The sequence below is a fragment of the Haliotis rubra genome, unplaced genomic scaffold (assembly GCF_003918875.1).
Source record: "Haliotis rubra isolate DU_JTF1 unplaced genomic scaffold, ASM391887v1 Scf380, whole genome shotgun sequence".
In the NCBI taxonomy this organism is placed as follows: domain Eukaryota; kingdom Metazoa; phylum Mollusca; class Gastropoda; order Lepetellida; family Haliotidae; genus Haliotis; species Haliotis rubra.
This window is the reverse complement of record NW_025767058.1, coordinates 217,850-236,413: the sequence shown is the minus strand read 5'-3', so window position 1 is coordinate 236,413 and position 18,564 is coordinate 217,850. Positions and strand designations below refer to the sequence as shown.

Sequence of the window (18,564 nt, the reverse complement as noted above, 5' to 3'; positions counted from 1 at the left end):
GACTGATATGTGTCTGTATGTTGTAGAGATGTGAGCTGGAGCAGGTGCTTCTTCACCTGTGTGTAACAATGACTGATATGTGTCTGTATGTTGTAGAGATGTGAGCTGGAGCAGGTGCTTCTTCACCTGTGTGTAACAGTGACTGATATGTGTCTGTATGTTGTAGAGATGTGAGCTGGAGCAGGTGCTTCTTCACCTGTGTGTAACAGTGACTGATATGTGTCTGTATGTTGTAGAGATGTGAGCTGGAGCAGGTGCTTCTTCACCTGTGTGTAACAATGACTGATATGTGTCTGTATGTTGTAGAGATGTGAGCTAGAGCAGGTGCTTCTTCACTTGTGTGGTGTAGCAGAGGTCTGGTCTGTGCCAATCTTTGTCAAAGTGTGGCAATCTGTGCTCTCCACACCACTCACTAACAGTAAGTATTACAACCATGATGTCTGAACACTAAGATTTCATAAAACCACCCACTGCCTCACACATCTCAATCACCCATATGGGTTAAACCAATGAACAAACTTCATGTTTTATAGGGTTTTGTCGGTTGACTGAAAATGTTTTCATCTGCAGTAAATGCATTGTTTGCGTGTGTGCAATATAGCCTCATAAAGCTTAAACTTTGCATAATGTAAGCCTGTATAAGACTCGTCCTATTTTCAACATTTGGCATCAAACAAAGACATACATACAGTCTGTTTTATTGTACAGTCGCAATTGTTTACCACAAAGGGAGGATTACACTCTCAGATAATGATCTTGTTTGATGTTCCAGTGTGTTCCCCCCTCAGTGACGGCCAGACGAAGGACGCCCTATACTACTTCAACCTTCTGTCAAGGTGTGCTATCATGTAGTCATATGAAGTTCTGATGTTCTAAACCATTTATCTCATTGGTTTCATCTTTATCTTGTTATCTTTGTGCATTAACCCCACCCCTTCTTGTCTTTGTTATAACCTGTTATCATTGTACATTCCCCCATCTTGCGTCGTTGAACGTTCTACCTAAACATGTTAACTCTGTGCTGATGAAGGGGCAACAATTAACTCTGAAACATCATGATAAAGAATAAAAAAGAAGTTGTTATCCATAAAACATGTCTTGCATTCATGTTGTCATACTATGCAAGGGGACCGCCTCCGTGGTGTAGTGGTTACAGCGTCCGCCCGGAGAGCGGAAGGTCGTGGGTTCGATCCCTGACCGCGTCATACCAAAAAGACGTTAAAATATGGTACTTGTTGGTCCCTGCCTGGCGCTTGGCATTAATGGGTACAACAAGGACTGGTCAGCTCGGAGTCAGTATAATGTGGCTGAGTGGGGTATTCATGCTTCACTGTGGCATGGTATCTCAGTGGGCTAGCACTATAAAACCAGCTTAAGTCTGGGCTAGTACAAGCAGCCGCACATACACATGCATGCACATTGTCATATGAGCGAAATATTCTCAAGCACGACGTAAAACCCAATTTCACCTCACCTTACTATGCAAGGGATCTCCCACTTTCCACAAACTTTTACAAAATACATGATGGCTTGTTCGGACTCATCAGGGCGTTTAAGCATGACTACCCAATGTGGCTAATGCAGGTTAAATTTGCATTATTAATCCCGGTCTTCCCACAGCGGTTAAGTAACCTCATCCTTGATTATCCACTGAAGCATAAGAACAATATTTGCTCTCTTTCTCTTGTCGTGAAGACAGTATTTAAACTCTGCACAGACTTTTTTTACCTTTCTTAGTGAACAGAGACTGGATTGTATGATATATTGGTACAAATATACACCTGTCAAGGTGTACAAGACTGCTCACTGCTCATCTTCAACTGTAGCACATTACTATGCATTGCCATATATTAACTGAGTGAGTGAGTGAGTATGGTTTTACTCCACTTTTAGCAATATCACGGCGGGGGACACCAGAAATTGGCTTCACACATTGTACCCATGTGGGGAATCAAACCCGGGTGTTCAGCATGACGAGCATACGCTTTTACCACTAGGCTACCCTACGCCCTTAAGGGTTAACTGAGTTAAGTTGAACAGGTATTGAGGTGTCAGGTTGGTCTAAAAAAATATTCTACCATCAATAAATGAGTAACGAGTAACCCCAGATTGGTAGAGTATTTCAGGGGTAACATTGGCTTGTCATGGGCAAGACTTGGACTCAGTTCCTAACATCGGTTGAGTTTCCTGTCATGGTACTGCCGGAATATTGCGAAAAATTGTCTGAAACCTCACAAGAAATAATTGATGGTTTTGGTTTTGTTTGTTTTCAAAAATCCAGATGTCCAGTTGTGACCAGCCTTGACCTTGTGTCGTTGAGTAGCCAGTTCCAGAACCTTGACCTTCCAGTGTGTGCAGCTGGCTGTCTGCTGATGTCACCTACGTCACCCCGACAGAAGGTCAAGGACATCCTAGATGGACCTCACCATCTGGAGGACATTGTACATCTGGGACAACTTGGGCTCAATGGCTACTCAGTAAAACAGGTAGGTTTTCAGGAGAAACTTTGCACTGAAATACTTCATTTTAATATTTTTGATTTATCATGAATTATCACAAATTACAACTCTTGAACTCAGGATAAAATCCACATCAGATGTGTTCTACCAATAACTGAATAATCTATGTTTATGTGTTCTTTTTCCAGATAAAGGAGTTTGTGTATGAGGAGATTGAGCTAGAGAATGAGTATGCCAGTATCAGTAAGCACCAGCTGTCCGGTTTCATAGACTACATCATCACACAGAGGAACATAGATGGCATGCTGGTCTTTGCTGTGGAGAACAACAGGTAGGTCTGACTTCATACACTACATCATCACATAGAGGAACATAGACGGCATGCTGGTCTTTGCTGTGGAGAACAACAGGTAGGTCTGACTTCATACACTACATCATCACACAGAGGAACATAGACGGCATGCTGGTCTTTGCTCTGGACAACAACAGATAGGTCTGACTTCATACACTACATCATCACACAGAGGAACATAGACGGCATGCTGGTCTTTGCTCTGGAGAACAACAGATAGGTCTGACATCATACACTACATCATCACACAGAGGAACATAGACGGCATGCTGGTCTTTGCTCTGGAGAACAACAGATAGGTCTGACATCATACACTACATCATCACACAGAGGAACATAGACGGCATGCTGGTCTTTGCTCTGGACAACAACAGGTAGGTCTTACTTCATACACTACATCATCACACAGAGGAACATAGACGGCATGCTGGTCTTTGCTCTGGAGAACAACAGATAGGTCTGACATCATACACTACATCATCACACAGAGGAACATAGACGGCATGCTGGTCTTTGCTGTGGAGAACAACAGGTAGGTCTGACTTCATACACTACATCATCAAACAGAGGAACATAGACGGCATGCTGGTCTTTGCTCTGGACAACAACAGGTAGGTCTGACTTCATACACTACATCATCAAACAGAGGAACATAGACGGCATGCTGGTCTTTGCTGTGGAGAACAACAGGTAGGTCTGACATCATACACTACATCATCACACAGAGGAACATAGACGGCATGCTGGTCTTTGCTGTGGAGAACAACAGGTAGGTCTGACTTCATACACTACATCATCACACAGAGGAACATAGACGGCATGCTGGTCTTTGCTCTGGACAACAACAGGTAGGTCTGACTTCATACACTACATCATCACATAGAGGAACATAGACGGCATGCTGGTCTTTGCTGTGGAGAACAACAGGTAGGTCTGACTTCATACACTACATCATCACACAGAGGAACATAGACGGCATGCTGGTCTTTGCTCTGGACAACAACAGGTAGGTCTGACTTCATACACTACATCATCAAACAGAGGAACATAGACGGCATGCTGGTCTTTGCTCTGGACAACAACAGGTAGGTCTGACTTCATACACTACATCATCACACAGAGGAACATAGACGGCATGCTGGTCTTTTCTGTGGAGAACAACAGGTAGGTCTGACTTCATACACTACATCATCACACAGAGGAACATAGACGGCATGCTGGTCTTTGCTCTGGACAACAACAGGTAGGTCTTACTTCATACACTACATCATCACATAGAGGAACATAGACGGCATGCTGGTCTTTGCTCTGGACAACAACAGGTAGGTCTGACTTCATACACTACATCATCACATAGAGGAACATAGACGGCATGCTGGTCTTTGCTGTGGAGAACAACAGGTAGGTCTTACTTCATACACTACATCATCACACAGAGGAACATAGACGGCATGCTGGTCTTTGCTCTGGACAACAACAGGTAGGTCTGACTTCATACACTACATCATCATCACATAGAGGAACATAGGCGGCATGCTGGTCTTTGCTGTGGAGAACAACAGGTAGGTCTGACATCATACACTACATCATCACACAGAGGAACATAGACGGCATGCTGGTCTTTGCTCTGGACAACAACAGGTAGGTCTGACTTCATACACTACATCATCAAACAGAGGAACATAGACGGCATGCTGGTCTTTGCTCTGGACAACAACAGGTAGGTCTGACTTCATACACTACATCATCACATAGAGGAACATAGGCGGCATGCTGGTCTTTGCTGTGGAGAACAACAGGTAGGTCTGACTTCATACACTACATCATCACACAGAGGAACATAGACGGCATGCTGGTCTTTGCTCTGGACAACAACAGGTAGGTCTGACTTCATACACTACATCATCACATAGAGGAACATAGACGGCATGCTGGTCTTTGCTCTGGACAACAACAGGTAGGTCTGACTTCATACACTACATCATCACACAGAGGAACATAGACGGCATGCTGGTCTTTGCTCTGGACAACAACAGGTAGGTCTGGCTCTATAGATACAACCACAAGTCAGCATGTCCAGACTTATTACTTACATCTGCTGTCATGCATTAAGAATATTGCTCCCTACATAAATACCCTCAAGCCCAAACACTGTTTCCAGCATCAGTGTACAATACACAATGAAGGACTACAAGATGCTGCTCTGTAGTCTGCACCGGCAAACATATAACATGCAGGGTTTTACCTTCACTAACAAAAGTGGGGATCCAGGGGACCCCATCAATACATGTTACAGGTCCTTGTAGGTAAAATGAGGGTCTTGTAAAGTATTGAAATGGTATTTGAAGTGTACGTTCAGATAATTACTTCAGATCCTGGAATGAATCAGTGGTCATGTAGACAGTGGTCATGACTGATGGGTGAACTACTGGTACTCTTCATATGCTGTAGGTACGCTCTTGGTATTTTTGTGCGTTTCTGCAGATGGGGTATTTTGTGTTTTCTGTGTCCTTTCTCTACATTTGTGTGTCGTGTAAAACCTTGAACATGTATTATGGCTTTTGGAATCTAGGGAACTATATAAATACTACCGAACACATTCATCATCCTGTCAACTGAAATTAAATTCTAATGGTGACTCAGCAGGTCTGATACCATGTTTACTGCAGCAATACCCTGGCATCTATCTCACAGCCTGGGATAGAGGGAAATTATTTCCAACTGCTGAACATTGCGTGACAACTCAACATGAAAATACACTCAGTTTAAAGTATTGTGGGGTGTCAGTCTCGAGTGAATACTGGTCACAACATGCCAGTTCCGTATGAAAGAGTTATTGATTTTGGTTAGGGACCTTGAAGTTCCCAGGTCTTGTAGACTTGTTTATTTCACCAGTCACTGTCAGCTTTATTCTGCTAATCAATCACTGATTGATGGAAAGGTTATTGATTTCTCAATGGTGTCCTCCCATTTGTGAGAACTCCCATTTGTGAGACACATTAATTAATGGTTCAGTGCACACAGGTGGTGCTTCCCTATCCCTACGATGAAAGTGGGAACAGCCCTGTTGCTGAAGAGTACCCGCAGGAGGCATAGTTCATTAATGAGTTAATTAACACAGAAGACATTGTTCGTTGAAGAGCATTTATTGTTTTCAATAGATACTGAAATACTGAAAAAGATTATCGTGAACTGGTGATATATTCTACTTGTTAAAGGCCTGCCATAATGGTGATCGGAAAGAGCAGTCACAGGTTAATAAATACATTTGGATTAATTATAGTTACAACAGTTATTGCTGGATTTTTCAAACACGTAAATCTGAGTAGGTAGATTAATTTCTCTTTCAAATGATCACGAAGTTACCTACACAAAGTGTTTAGTTTTTAAAGACATTTATCTGAGTAGGTTAATTACTTTATCTTTTAGAGTTTCATTAAGTTACCTCCACAAGATTCAGTTAAATAGCTAATCCATAATTAGCTGGGGTTAATCCATTCTATCAGATAGGGGAGTAAGGTGTGTTTTCATTGCTAATTACCTACTCCACTGTCTCACAACTGGGAGTCTCACAACTGGGAGTTCTCACAAATGGGTGTAGACCTTCTCAATAGTTAGCAGCTTGTCAAATAAATATTCTCTGTGGAAAGTGTTCAGTGTAGGACATTTATTATAGAATGATGATGTCTTTAATATTTCTGTGTCATGCTTTAGCTTCTTAACACTGAGCAGTTTGCAAATTGGGCAACTCTGTGATTTAGATGGAGATATATTTTCAGAGATATATTTTTTCTCTTGGTCCTTTGTTTCATGTGGAATTTTGATTTACAGGTTTTAATAATATTGTTAAATTAGTCTTAGATGTAGTGCAGTTTCTAATAGTGTGAGACACTGAAGGTGTGGATAGGTTTATTAGATATTGAAAATATACATGTCAGTAATATCTTATTCACTGGGAATGAAAAAAACCCAACCCAATCCTATGTAAGTGAAGTGACAGTGTAGGTCTTGATGAAACAATTTGATCAGCTCACTGTGATGATCACAACACTGTGTTGAAGCACGGGAGTCACTCAAAACATCTAACTTTCTTCCTAGAGGTGGCAACCGCGTCATACCAAAAGACGTTAAAATATGGTACTTGTTGGTCCCTGCCTGGCGCTCGGCATTAATGGGTACAACAAGGACTGGTCGTCTCGGAGTCAGTATAATGTGTCTGAGTGGGGTATTCATGCTTCACTGCGGCATGGTATCTCAGTGAGCTAGCACTATAAAGCCAGCTTAAGTCTGGGCTAGTACAAGCAGCCGCACATACACATACACACGCATGCAGGTCGTCATATGAGCGAAATAATCTCAAGCATGACGTAAAACCCAATTTCACCTCACTTCCTAGGGGTGGCTGAAAAGTTCTTATCATCAATTCCATATTTGTAAGTTATGACTACATTTTGTCACTTATGCTATGTAGAGGTTACTGTACACATTTTCCATTGAATTTCGATTCTCACAAACATATAGCAATATTAAGTATCTGTAAATCACAAATTCAAGAACAACAGGAAATCAGGAAAAAATAATGTTTTATCAACTTTTTATATACAAAACCAATATCTGTAATGTCCATAGCACTCTCTTTCTGTGTGGATTCAAACAGGTTTGAGACAGATGTCACTCTGGAATGATACAATAGTTGAAGTCGTATACCTCTATGACAACTGAATATCAGCAGGATCAGGTGAAAAAAGGTTACTCCACTAATATCAGTCCTATAACGTTATTCAAACAATATATGACAAAAAATACGATATTCATGTTGATAAACAAATGACAATTTTTTCACATATAGTTCCACACAACCATAATCAGCAACTGGCCACATAAGGGAGGGGCTGCCAGAATTTATCACAAGAGGGAGGTGGACATGAAAAACATTTTTGTATTTTGTTGTTTCAAATAATTCTTTGTTTCCAGTCATGATTGGTCTGTAATGTTTCCCCAGTTTGGTGTAGTTTCTTTTTATGAGCAGGTGGGTTATCATGAAAATATATTGGGAAGGGAAGGGTTGGTTGCTGTGGGTGATATAGTCCCAAGACTCATCTCACTGGCTACCCACCCCCATCAGTAAATGAATCGTCCTCCTTCAAGCTAAGTATTAGTGTGTGGTGAAAATCCAAACAAGCTCCTGGCTTTGAATATCGTTTTACAACAGTGCTCATAATCTCCATGTTCGATACAGGCTGAAAGAGGCAGGTCAGTTGGTGCAGATGTACCTAGCAGAGGACAGTGAGGTGGAGGACAGGGTTGAGGACTACATGAGGTCACACAAAGAGGACAACCTTCTGCAGGTAGTTACATGTCAGTTTAACATGGTGAATGGTTAGAAATAAACATCAGCAGTTGATCCATGTTGGAATACCTCATTACATACAGGCAAGAAAAGGCCTTGAATTTTAAGGTCCCCTTTGAAAAGCCTTGCATTTTAGTGTCAACTTTGGAAAGCCTTGAATTTTAATGTCAACTTTGGAAAGCTTGAAAATGACTAAAAGCTTGAAAAGTCTTGACATTGTTCAAAATGACATATGCATTTTAATTTACCTGTTAAAGTTTATAACAGACTTCATCTATTTTAGTTGTTTGCAAAAATATATCTTCAAACATTTGTGACATTTAAACTGCATTTTGATACAATCATGTATGCTATATTTAAAGCCTTATTTACTAATACAGATAAAGATTAATAAGGCAACTGAAAAAGAGTTGAAAATGACAGTTGAAAGCTTTGACAAATATTAAAACGGCCTTCAATATATTTATTTCATATCTGCTTTCCAGGCTTACTTGAAAGTGATGAACATAGAGACAGGCTGAGGGACTCTGCTGCTTTCAACATTGGATGATCCGTTAATATTGTGTAACATAGAAAGACATGCATGTAAATAAACTCATAAATCATGCAGTATAAATTTCATATACAACTACACATGTAAATAATATAGCAGTACATGCATATGACTTGAACCTTGTTTGTTGTATCACAGTATGATAACAGTTAATACTGGCCCTAGTGTATATTTTGTTGAGTCAGTGCTATATATGTGAATAAAAATGTACAAAAACTTAACATTGTTAACCTTTGTTTGTTGTATCACAGTATGATAACAGTTAATACTGGCCCTAGTGTATATTTTGTAATGAGTCAGTGCTATATATGTGAATAAAAATGTACAAACACTTGACATTGTTAACCTTGTTTTCTGTATCACAGTATCAACTGACTGGACCTACTCTTGATTTTCTTACGAATATCTGTCTGTCACCATGTGATGTGAGATCATACTAGTATGTTTGGATAGTGTAGCTACCATGACAATGCTTTATCCACTATCAACAGAAGAGTGAGTGAGTTTAGGTTTACATCGCTTTTAGCAATATTCCAGCAATATCACGTTGGGAGACACCAGAAATGGGCTTCACACCCATGTGGGGAATCGAACCCGGGTCTTCAGTGTGATGGGCAAACGCTTAAACCATTACGCTACCTCACCACCCCATCAACAGAAGACCCATTCCCAGCCACATAGTTGAGAAGAGACTTATTGTGTTCACATTGTATTCAAACCACAAACTTTTCAAAGGTTGGGAGCCTCATCCAGATGACCAAAGAGATTAAACTCTGTGAGCAGACTGACAAGGTGGGAATCCATGTGTAGGATGACTCCTAGCTACAGCAGCAAGAAATCAGAAATGAACTCCAAGTGGCAAGGTTCTGTTCTTGATAAGAAACAACACTGTTTATTTTCATGGATTTACTGTAATCTCATTATACATAACTCCCTGCTGTTGATGTTCCATAATCATTGTCACATTTCTGTTTTTACAAGACAATCTGTGTCACTTCAGCAAATGAATCAACCTCGGAGAACCATTCAAGTAGTGGGCTGGGTACATTGTTCAGAATTGAACTATTCTATCCATGTTGGCAACAGTTTGATTTGTTTTTTAATCTACTTCCGCATGCATTTAGATGACAATAACACTAAAATATGTTGTGTTAAATGGCATCTCTGTGGACTTGACCTTGTGAGCACTATGATGTAGACAAGTGTTCTTCATGATTACAAGCCGCCCCAAGCAGTCAGCAGTCGCTGTTGTACAGGGGCTGGTGGGGTAGCCTGGTAGTAAAGCGTTCACTCGTCATGGCGAAGGCCCAGGTGTGATTCCCTACATGGATACAATATGTGAAAGCCATTTCTGGTGTTTTTCTTTTTCTCCCCCCCCCCTGTGATATTGCTGGAATATTGCTAAAAGCGGCTTAAAACCCGACTCCCACTCACTGTTGTACATAGACAAGTGTTCATCATGATCACAAGTCTCTCAAAGCAGTCCATGTTGTATAGACAAGTGTTCATCATGAATCATCAATAATAAGCCTGACAAACTGACATTTCACTGAATCCCTGATTAAATGTGATTTCTTCCTTATTTCCATGACAACAGAAAACTTTATGGCAAGAATATACATTTCAAGAATCATGGATCCAGTTATTGTGTGGCCATTTTCAAATGTGAATGTATTGTATCATATTGCATCGTATTGATGAACAGGAAAACCTATTTAAATTGGTCATGAATATAATATTCTAACCTAATTCTAATTCAGCATTTTTGATTGAAAATTTGTTTATGTCAAGACCTATAGGTTCATGATTTGGTTTGGTCTTTTGTTTTGAGACATATTTAAGCCTTTGCTCTTGACATATCTGATAAGAACAAAACTGGTCTATCATCCACACAACAGGCCTAAAGTGTATGTACACATATACCAACAGGCATTGTCCGAACTTTGAAAACTTGTCTGAAAAGATTCCAGACTTGAGGTGATGAATACCCGAAAGTAAATGATCGGGAATCATGATACCATTTTATAAAACCATTATCACAGTTTCTTTTTCTCATAAAACCCCTCTCTTTGCATATTTAAATATGTACTAATGATTCAACTATTTTTCAAATATACATTGTCACCGAATTCCTTGTTTCAAACTCTTATGAGCAGTTTTTGCTTCTTGATATAAACTTGTTTGATATGTGTTTTTTTACATCATGGGTAGAGGTTTACAGTAGTTGGAAATGAAAAAGCAATTTTATGTGGACCTTCTTTTTTTTTTACCCCAAATACACAGAAATGTCTCTCAATTTGGTCAGCTAGGGGAAGTGGACTGGAGTATTGGTCAACCTCCAATGGGAATGTTTTTCCGTTCCAGTTAGTAATTCATCTGTCAATCACCATCGATAAGTGATCCCACGTTTAAGGCGACCCCCCTTTTATAAACCTTCAAAAATCAATGCAAATGTTGTTGCCCAGCCATAAAACAAATCTGAACGAAGCATATCATCAGTGCATAAACGATCCCTATCTGCAATAAAAAACATGTTTGTCTTCCCTTGTTTTTATATAGCCATGCAGGCCTTGTGCTGATGGACTGTGGGTTCGATTCCACCTGGGAACACTGTGAAGCCCATATCTGGTGTCTACGGCTGTGAAGCCATTATCACTATAATCAGGGTTATGTATACCTTCTAATGTAGACATTTGCTGTGATATGAGACACTGATTAAACAAGAACAAAGCAGGACCAGTATTTTCAGGACTGTGACATAAAATTGCTCAAATCGATTTAAACCGATGTGATTTCTTTCTAATTTCATCACCACCAGAACCATCTGAGAAGTTTCCACATAGGCACCACACGGATTCTCACAAACTCTAGGTTAATCATGTTGCACTGATTGACATTGTGTGAAAATCAGGCTTTGGATATTTATTGCTACCCACCAAGTTGACCCAATATCATGAGGATGACTTCAGCAGTTGTATATGTATTTATAGGTGGGTGGTATGCACGTAAATCTATGTACATAATAGGCCTCCTTGCATCTTTAAGACGAGTATATGGATGACAGCTTCTTCTTTATTGTATAACACAACGTTTCTGGGCTACTTCTTGCCCCTTCTTCAATCACCCGAAGAATGGGCAAGAAGTAGCACAGAAACGTGTTATACACTACCCATCAAAAGTTTAGACTCACTAGTGTAAATGTAGCCACTTACTTCAGTCAACTTTTCTAAACTAGATTTTGCAAAATATTCCATATTGTTTAAAGATACTGTTTACACATGAACTGATGTATTGTAAAACAAATTCGTAACGTTGAAAAGATTATTGTCATGAGTTCAATAAATGATGAAACTCAGTGAAAATTGACGAATTCTTGACAAACTTTACACCAAAACGCAGCGTTCATATGCACGATATTTGCACATGCTTTTCAGCAATTTGATGCATGATCCTCCTGCAATTCATCTACATAAGGTTTGCAGTTGGTTCCCCCAAGTTAGGGAAAAATTCATCTTCGATGTAACCACGTATATATACATAACATATAGTGAATGCTTTAGTTGAGTCCAGGGATAATCTACAACACTCTCCCTGGTGAGTCTAAACTTTTGATGGGTAGTATACAATAGAAAAGAAGTTCCCATCCATATGCTCGTCTTATATATTCACCAACTTCTAAACGCCTCTCAAGAATCTCCTTGCATCTGCTTCTAGTATCACATCACAGCACAAGCTCCGCTCCCCCTTCCTTCCGATTCTGACGCTCGAGAATCATACTTGGACAGAGTGTCACCAGCAACGCTGTTGGACCTCATGGACCGGCGTCGGATCACGGATGATCCTTGAGGTGAAGATAACGAACTGGGTCGAGATGGCAAGCCACCATTAGAATGTCTGTCATCGCCGTGGAGATCATTAACGCGCTGTCTCAGCAGTGGTGATTTGGGTGCTGACTTGGATCCTGACTGTTCCGAACTTGTCTGTCTGTGAAAGAAAGACCCTCTCCTTGCGAGATCATCCGGGGATATGTTTATAGAGTTTTTACGATTTACACCATGTAACTGTTCCTCAAGAATACGACCCTCCGTCACAGAGAAGGCCAGTTTTGTCTCAAGTTGTTTGATCTTCCTCTCACTGACAATCACCATCCCCTCTGTTTCGGTCAGCTGGAGAAAAAAAAAAAGAACGAAGGCATTAATTGCATGCGATAAAAAGGTGGATTCGTCTTGCCAAAAAGTGCCGAAGATTTCCAACTCTCCATTATAAAGTTTTTGGATCCTCTAACGGAACAGGCTGTTGCTGCTCGTGCTTGTCGGAAACGCAACCCAAATGAGGATCGATTGGTAGCAACGTACACACATTCACTGATTTGCAAAGTCCATATTTAGTTATTTAACGACTGGTCGTAATGATACTTTTTGAAAAGCGTTGACTGATGCATAACGCAACACTATGACAAAATAGATACCTTGATAAAATCTAAATGAGCAACATTTATCATAATGTCAACAAGTTTCATATCGATAATGAAGTGTGTTTTATATTGCTGATCGGTCTCAGTAAATGAAATATCCAGTTTCGGAATGTTAGTACAGATTGTCTGTAGATCAAGATTCAGCCAGGAAAATAACGCACACTGCACAGAAAATGAGCTGAAGCTGAAGCAGAGCACAAGCAGAAACAGTTGGACATGAAGTATTTTGAGCAGTATTAAGTCGAACAGCCGAGTAATGACTGGCTGACTGACTGAGTTTGGTTTTTGAGCAGGGCTATTAAGTCGAACCCGGCCGGCGTGAGTAATGAGGATCGAGTAATGAAGATCGAGTGATTGCAATGAGTTACCTGGTTGATTGTGCGTCATTGTTTTAAATGCGTGGATTGCTGCTCAAGCTGTAACTACAGGTTTACACATGACACAGAGTTGATAATAACGAAGCCTTTGTATTGGACACAGGTTTTACCTGGTACAGTGTTCATAATAACGGGGCATTAGTACTCGAGAGAGAGAGAGCGAGGGTAATACATATATGTGCATGAGTTTCGTACAAGTCATATGGCACACTTGCTTAAGAGTAATAACTTCTTTATTATTCATGTACATTTGTGCACTAAAACATGGTAAGCAAGTGTGACGGCTCTCTTCATTGACATCAGGATCAATTGTTTAATGACGTCACAGATGAAATACAGAAACAATGGCTGCTAGCCAAAAGTGCACATGTGATATATATGACCCTGGTTATGTTTCACCATATGGGTAATAAACCTGAGTATTGATTTCAAAGAGTATCCGTCAATCAGAGCTGCCTCCCCTAAATCCGAACCTCTCCACTTGTAAACCACTGAACCAGATAATTGTGGATGTATCAGCATCATATTAAAATATAGAGAACCATGAACATATGACATACTACTCCTCCTACTTAAATATATTATATATGTAATTATGTAGTATAACCACTGCATTAGCCACTGTTAAAATCACCCAGAGTTATCCAAGCTGTGGGTCATGCTCGTGTTCAGTGCACCCACCAAGTAACCAGAAAATGATATACTGAGGGAAACAAATAAAGGAACACCACTTCATGGCAGTGTTCCTTTATTTATTTCTCAGATTTCCTCCCACAGCGCTGTTCAAAGCTGGTGATGAAAACTGGAAAATATTAAAGGAACGCTTGAATTTTCCTGTGTTCCTTTATTTGTTTCCCTCAGTATATATATGGCTGCCAGGAATGAGTTACCTGTTGCTGCAACTTGGCAATCATTATGTCCTTTCCTGCAATATTGGAGGAAGCAGAGGCCAGTTCTGACCTGTACTTCTGGACAGTGGCTTCCAGCAGGTGCTGCTTGTCCATCAGGTTGCGCCGGACAATGTCCCTGCAAGGGAATCCACAGACTACACTAAGCTGTGTCCTACACTTTAGCTTTCTTCATTAATGAACAGTCGTCTTTAAAGATGTTGATGTGTTATCTGGTATTTAATTCAAACAAATAGTGATTATGTCTGCCATTAAATGTTTACAGATATTGACAAAATGATCGTTAAATATTATTTTCTGAGGATGCTACACAGCTACAGAGACGTTGATGATTTTCTACTTGTATTCTACATGTACTTAAATATGTTTATACTACATAGAAGGCGTTCTACTGAGACTTACATTCAACAAGATAAGTGAATAAGATTCCAAGTCGCTACATGGCATGCACTATATTAGTTTACCAACAATTATGTTATTTCAACATATTTAAATTTACTTTTTATTCCATTTATTGGAAAGCAGTGAATTATTTCACGTAACGTGGCAACACTATAAAGAGGATGGGAAGTGAGGGGGACACACCGATTGATGAAGAAATACGAGCTTACCAATCTTCTTCACCTCTCAGTCGAGGACTCAGTGCGCTGCTATGAATTTTAAGTGGAAAACCATAAGTGTGTTTGGGGGAGAATTAGTAATATTGTCAACAGCAAAAAGTAACAGTTTAAAAGACCAAAAATCAAACACTTAAACTTAAATGGAAAACAAAAAATCATGTTAGTCGGTCTTCTGTGATGGAAGTTAAAAAGCAAACATCTTACTGATCACAAGTTTAATATCAAGCCATGGGATCTGACACTTACCAGTTTTTCCTGGCCTTCTCGGAGTTGTTCTCCGCCCCGTTGGCAGCCACCTCCTGCTGCATCTGTTCCTTGGACTCCACCAGATCCTGGCGCAGGGACTGGAGCTCCTGAAGCGACATACTCAACATTAGTACAGAGTACATTACTCATGGCCCGGGTGGCCCAGCAGTTGCGTCCCTTAGAAGTGTCGACATCCTTGATGCAGATTCGCCCTTGATTATGTGTGTAGGTTTGCTATTGCCAATCATTGTGGGTTTCACCAGAGTGACAATAGCCTAAACCTGCAATACTTTGGACTTCCCTCCCATATTAAACTGACATTCGGTGATATAGCAGAGTTCAAAGCTAACTTAAACCGAACTATCTCACACAATGACAGATTGTGAGCAAATGTTATGTCATGGTGGTCTCCCCGTGAAGATCCGGGTTAGAATCCCATCCGTCAGTAACCCATGTTTGTCGTACGAGGCGACTAACGGGATCGGGTGGTCAGGCTCGCTGACATGGTTGACATATGTCATCGTATCCCTATTGTGTAGATCGATGCTCATGCTGTTGATCACTGGGTTGTCTGGTCCAGACTCGATTATTTACAGACCGCCGCCATATAGCTGGAATATTGCTGAGTACAGCTTAAAATTAATCTCACTAACTCACTCACTCACTCATTGTGGTTTGTATATACGCAAGACCGAGCCAGACAAAATGGCTGACATAATGCCTTGAAACACATTGTTTTGTCGCACACCTACCACACTCGGTCTCCATTAGTCGGCTCTGAGGACAAGCGTTGAGTACATTATATTACTTATCATATTTCTTATTAAAAACTAACTGAGCATGTTAAGTATCAATGCGATTTGAATAACCCATGTAACAGCATTGACTAACATTCACAAATTTCAATTTATTCAGTTTAGTTTTAACCCGTACCTCATCAAGTACAATCAGATGCTTTTGCCGCCGGTCGCAAATTGCTTGTCTTTGATTGAGTAATGACTCAACCTCCTGGATCTGAAACAATTCAAAGCAAAACAATAACATCGATACTGTTTGTGGATGCATCTTATTTGTTCTTTCACATGCTGCTTTCAAGTTGAAGAAACATTGCTTATCTGTTTTTATGTGAATTCTCAGACACCTAAAAGCAACTGTTACAAATCATTCATTTCATCTAACACAAAAGTCATTTCACAACGTGAATGCATAGCGTTTCGAGTTGACTGAAACAAGAACCGCCCATAGTAAAATATACATTTCGAGTAAATTAATCCTTCGACACGCAATTGACCCCAAGTCTATTTCTCTCTCGGAGCCACGCATTTGCGTGAACTTAGGGTTAATGTTTTTGGATAGAAGTGGAGAAGATTAACTTCTCCCAATTCAGAGATTCAGCATACACATCCGCCGCTGTTTAAACTAGGTAATACCTACTACGATATTGAGGAAGTCTAAAACTTCACACACAGACTTCCATGTTTACTTCTGTTGAACATTACTTGAAATGAAAATCAAAACACTGTTAACGTATACTTCTGTTAACAGGTATGTTAAGTGTAAACGTTTAGGTTTCTTCGAAAGAAGAAATGAGTCAAATGTCTTAAACTGAGGCTTGTCACAAGACGATGTGAGAGCGTCACTAAACAAGATTCAATCAGATTGTTCTTGCCTCTGCCTCAGTGCTGTGTTTATGCATGCATGTTTGTGTTGTCTGTGTGCGTGCGCGCGCGCGTGTGTGTGATCAATACATACCTCCTTCTCATACTCCTCCAGTTCCTTATGTTTCTTGGACAACTCGTCCTCCTTGTTGAGCAGCTCCATCTCCTGGTCCAGGATCTTCTGTTTCTGCTGGAAGAACTCCATGCTGCTCTCCATCTCCTTCATTTCCTCCTTCAGCTCATCCCGCAGGTTGGCCTCCTCGCTCACCACACTCAGGCGTCGGCTGAACAGATACATCACGATTACAACATTGGAGAGGAACTCCTCATTCTTTAAATGCCCACGGTTTATAGAAGTGTCTCCTCTTATGAAGATTCTGAGACAGTAGATCCCTTCTACATATACACCGTAGCTAATGGAAGAATTATTTTCAGATTAGTGGGTACGCCATAACAAGCAAATTGACGAAGTGTGACGCATTAGACGCACCACTCTATCGTGCATTTCATAACCACGTCCGCCTAAGGCAAGGTGCGCTAAATTCTACACCAAACCTTCGTATTCATGTTAAATATTGTTATTGGACAAGTCCGTCCAGACAACATGGTATTATTCAGCTAGACTATAACAGAGGATATATTTCCTTTTCTGGGAGGTCATTTCTGACATAATCTGTCCCTAGTTTGTCTATTCTGGACCTGACTTAAAAGCAATATAAATATTTTGACTATCTCGTACAATTTCTTATGAAAGTCGTTGTCATGATGTTCTGAAATACCAAAGAGTTAGTCTGGGAGAAAAATGTGAACAAAATGACACACGTCAAAGGATCAGTTAGATGAAAGAGCTAGGAACCTATTTTCACTGCTTTAAGACCCGACCCGACAGCTTACTGTTGATCCCACATGATACTGAAATGTTCTACACACACAATCGTCTCCTGGTAATGTCATATGTCTGGATGAGGAGAATCACTCCACACTTATCACCACTCGTGGTGACATCGATAGCAGAGGGCGGTGGGGTAGCCTAGTGGTTAAAGCGTTGGCTCGTCACGCCGAAGACCCGGGTTCGATTCCCCACATGGGCACAATGTGTGAAGCCCATTTCTGGTGTCCCCCGCCGTGATATTGCTGGAATATTGCTAACAGCGGCGTAAACTAAACTCAGTCAGTCAGTCAGTCGATGTCAGAACTCGAAGACAATCGTTCCCGATTACAGTATTAGGGGTATATTCATAGTGGACGGGGCAGTTCTAAACATGTCAGTGATCATGGTGTTATGTTTAAGCATACCTGAAACAAAAGGACTGTCACTTTAACTTTAGCTCGCGTCTCTGTAGTATTATTTTCCATCGCGACATCTCCACATCTTAGGCGTTGTTGATAGTGTTTTCAGATTTATAACAAATTCCATTTCTAATATTTATATATTTCGAATTAAGTAACTGTCATCCTTGCCATGTTTTGCGGTTTGAAATCCGATGATCTTCCGTTTTATTTTATCACTAGCTTGTTATAGGAGCTTGGACTGACAATTATTCCCACAAATATACACAAAGAACTT

At 40.4% G+C, this 18,564-nt stretch overlaps 2 protein-coding genes across 4 annotated transcripts in view; one reads left to right on the top strand and one right to left on the bottom strand.

The window, feature by feature from the left end:
- Positions 1-9,048, top strand: part of LOC124286345 (kinetochore-associated protein 1-like) — an 82,516-nt gene extending 73,468 nt beyond the window's left edge. The window contains exons 58-63 of the mRNA XM_046722706.1: positions 307-418; positions 773-836; positions 2,282-2,486; positions 2,648-2,790; positions 8,051-8,159; positions 8,647-9,048. Of these exons, the coding sequence (XP_046578662.1) occupies positions 307-418; positions 773-836; positions 2,282-2,486; positions 2,648-2,790; positions 8,051-8,159; positions 8,647-8,682 (669 nt within the window). The 3' untranslated portion in view covers positions 8,683-9,048. The remainder of the gene's footprint in view (positions 1-306; positions 419-772; positions 837-2,281; positions 2,487-2,647; positions 2,791-8,050; positions 8,160-8,646) is intronic.
- Positions 9,049-12,322: 3,274 nt separating this feature from the next.
- The window catches only part of LOC124286351 (spindle pole body component 110-like), a 31,150-nt gene continuing 24,908 nt past the window's right edge, over positions 12,323-18,564 (bottom strand). For 2 of the 3 annotated variants that reach the window (XM_046722712.1, XM_046722713.1), the window contains exons 5-10: positions 17,092-17,281; positions 16,273-16,353; positions 15,340-15,446; positions 15,085-15,123; positions 14,456-14,591; positions 12,323-12,880 (exon numbers count right to left, since the gene is read on the bottom strand). In XM_046722712.1, the coding sequence (XP_046578668.1) occupies positions 12,431-12,880; positions 14,456-14,591; positions 15,085-15,123; positions 15,340-15,446; positions 16,273-16,353; positions 17,092-17,281 (1,003 nt within the window). In that variant the 3' untranslated portion in view covers positions 12,323-12,430. The remainder of the gene's footprint in view (positions 12,881-14,455; positions 14,592-15,084; positions 15,124-15,339; positions 15,447-16,272; positions 16,354-17,091; positions 17,282-18,564) is intronic. The other variant, XM_046722714.1, reaches the window with a different exon arrangement.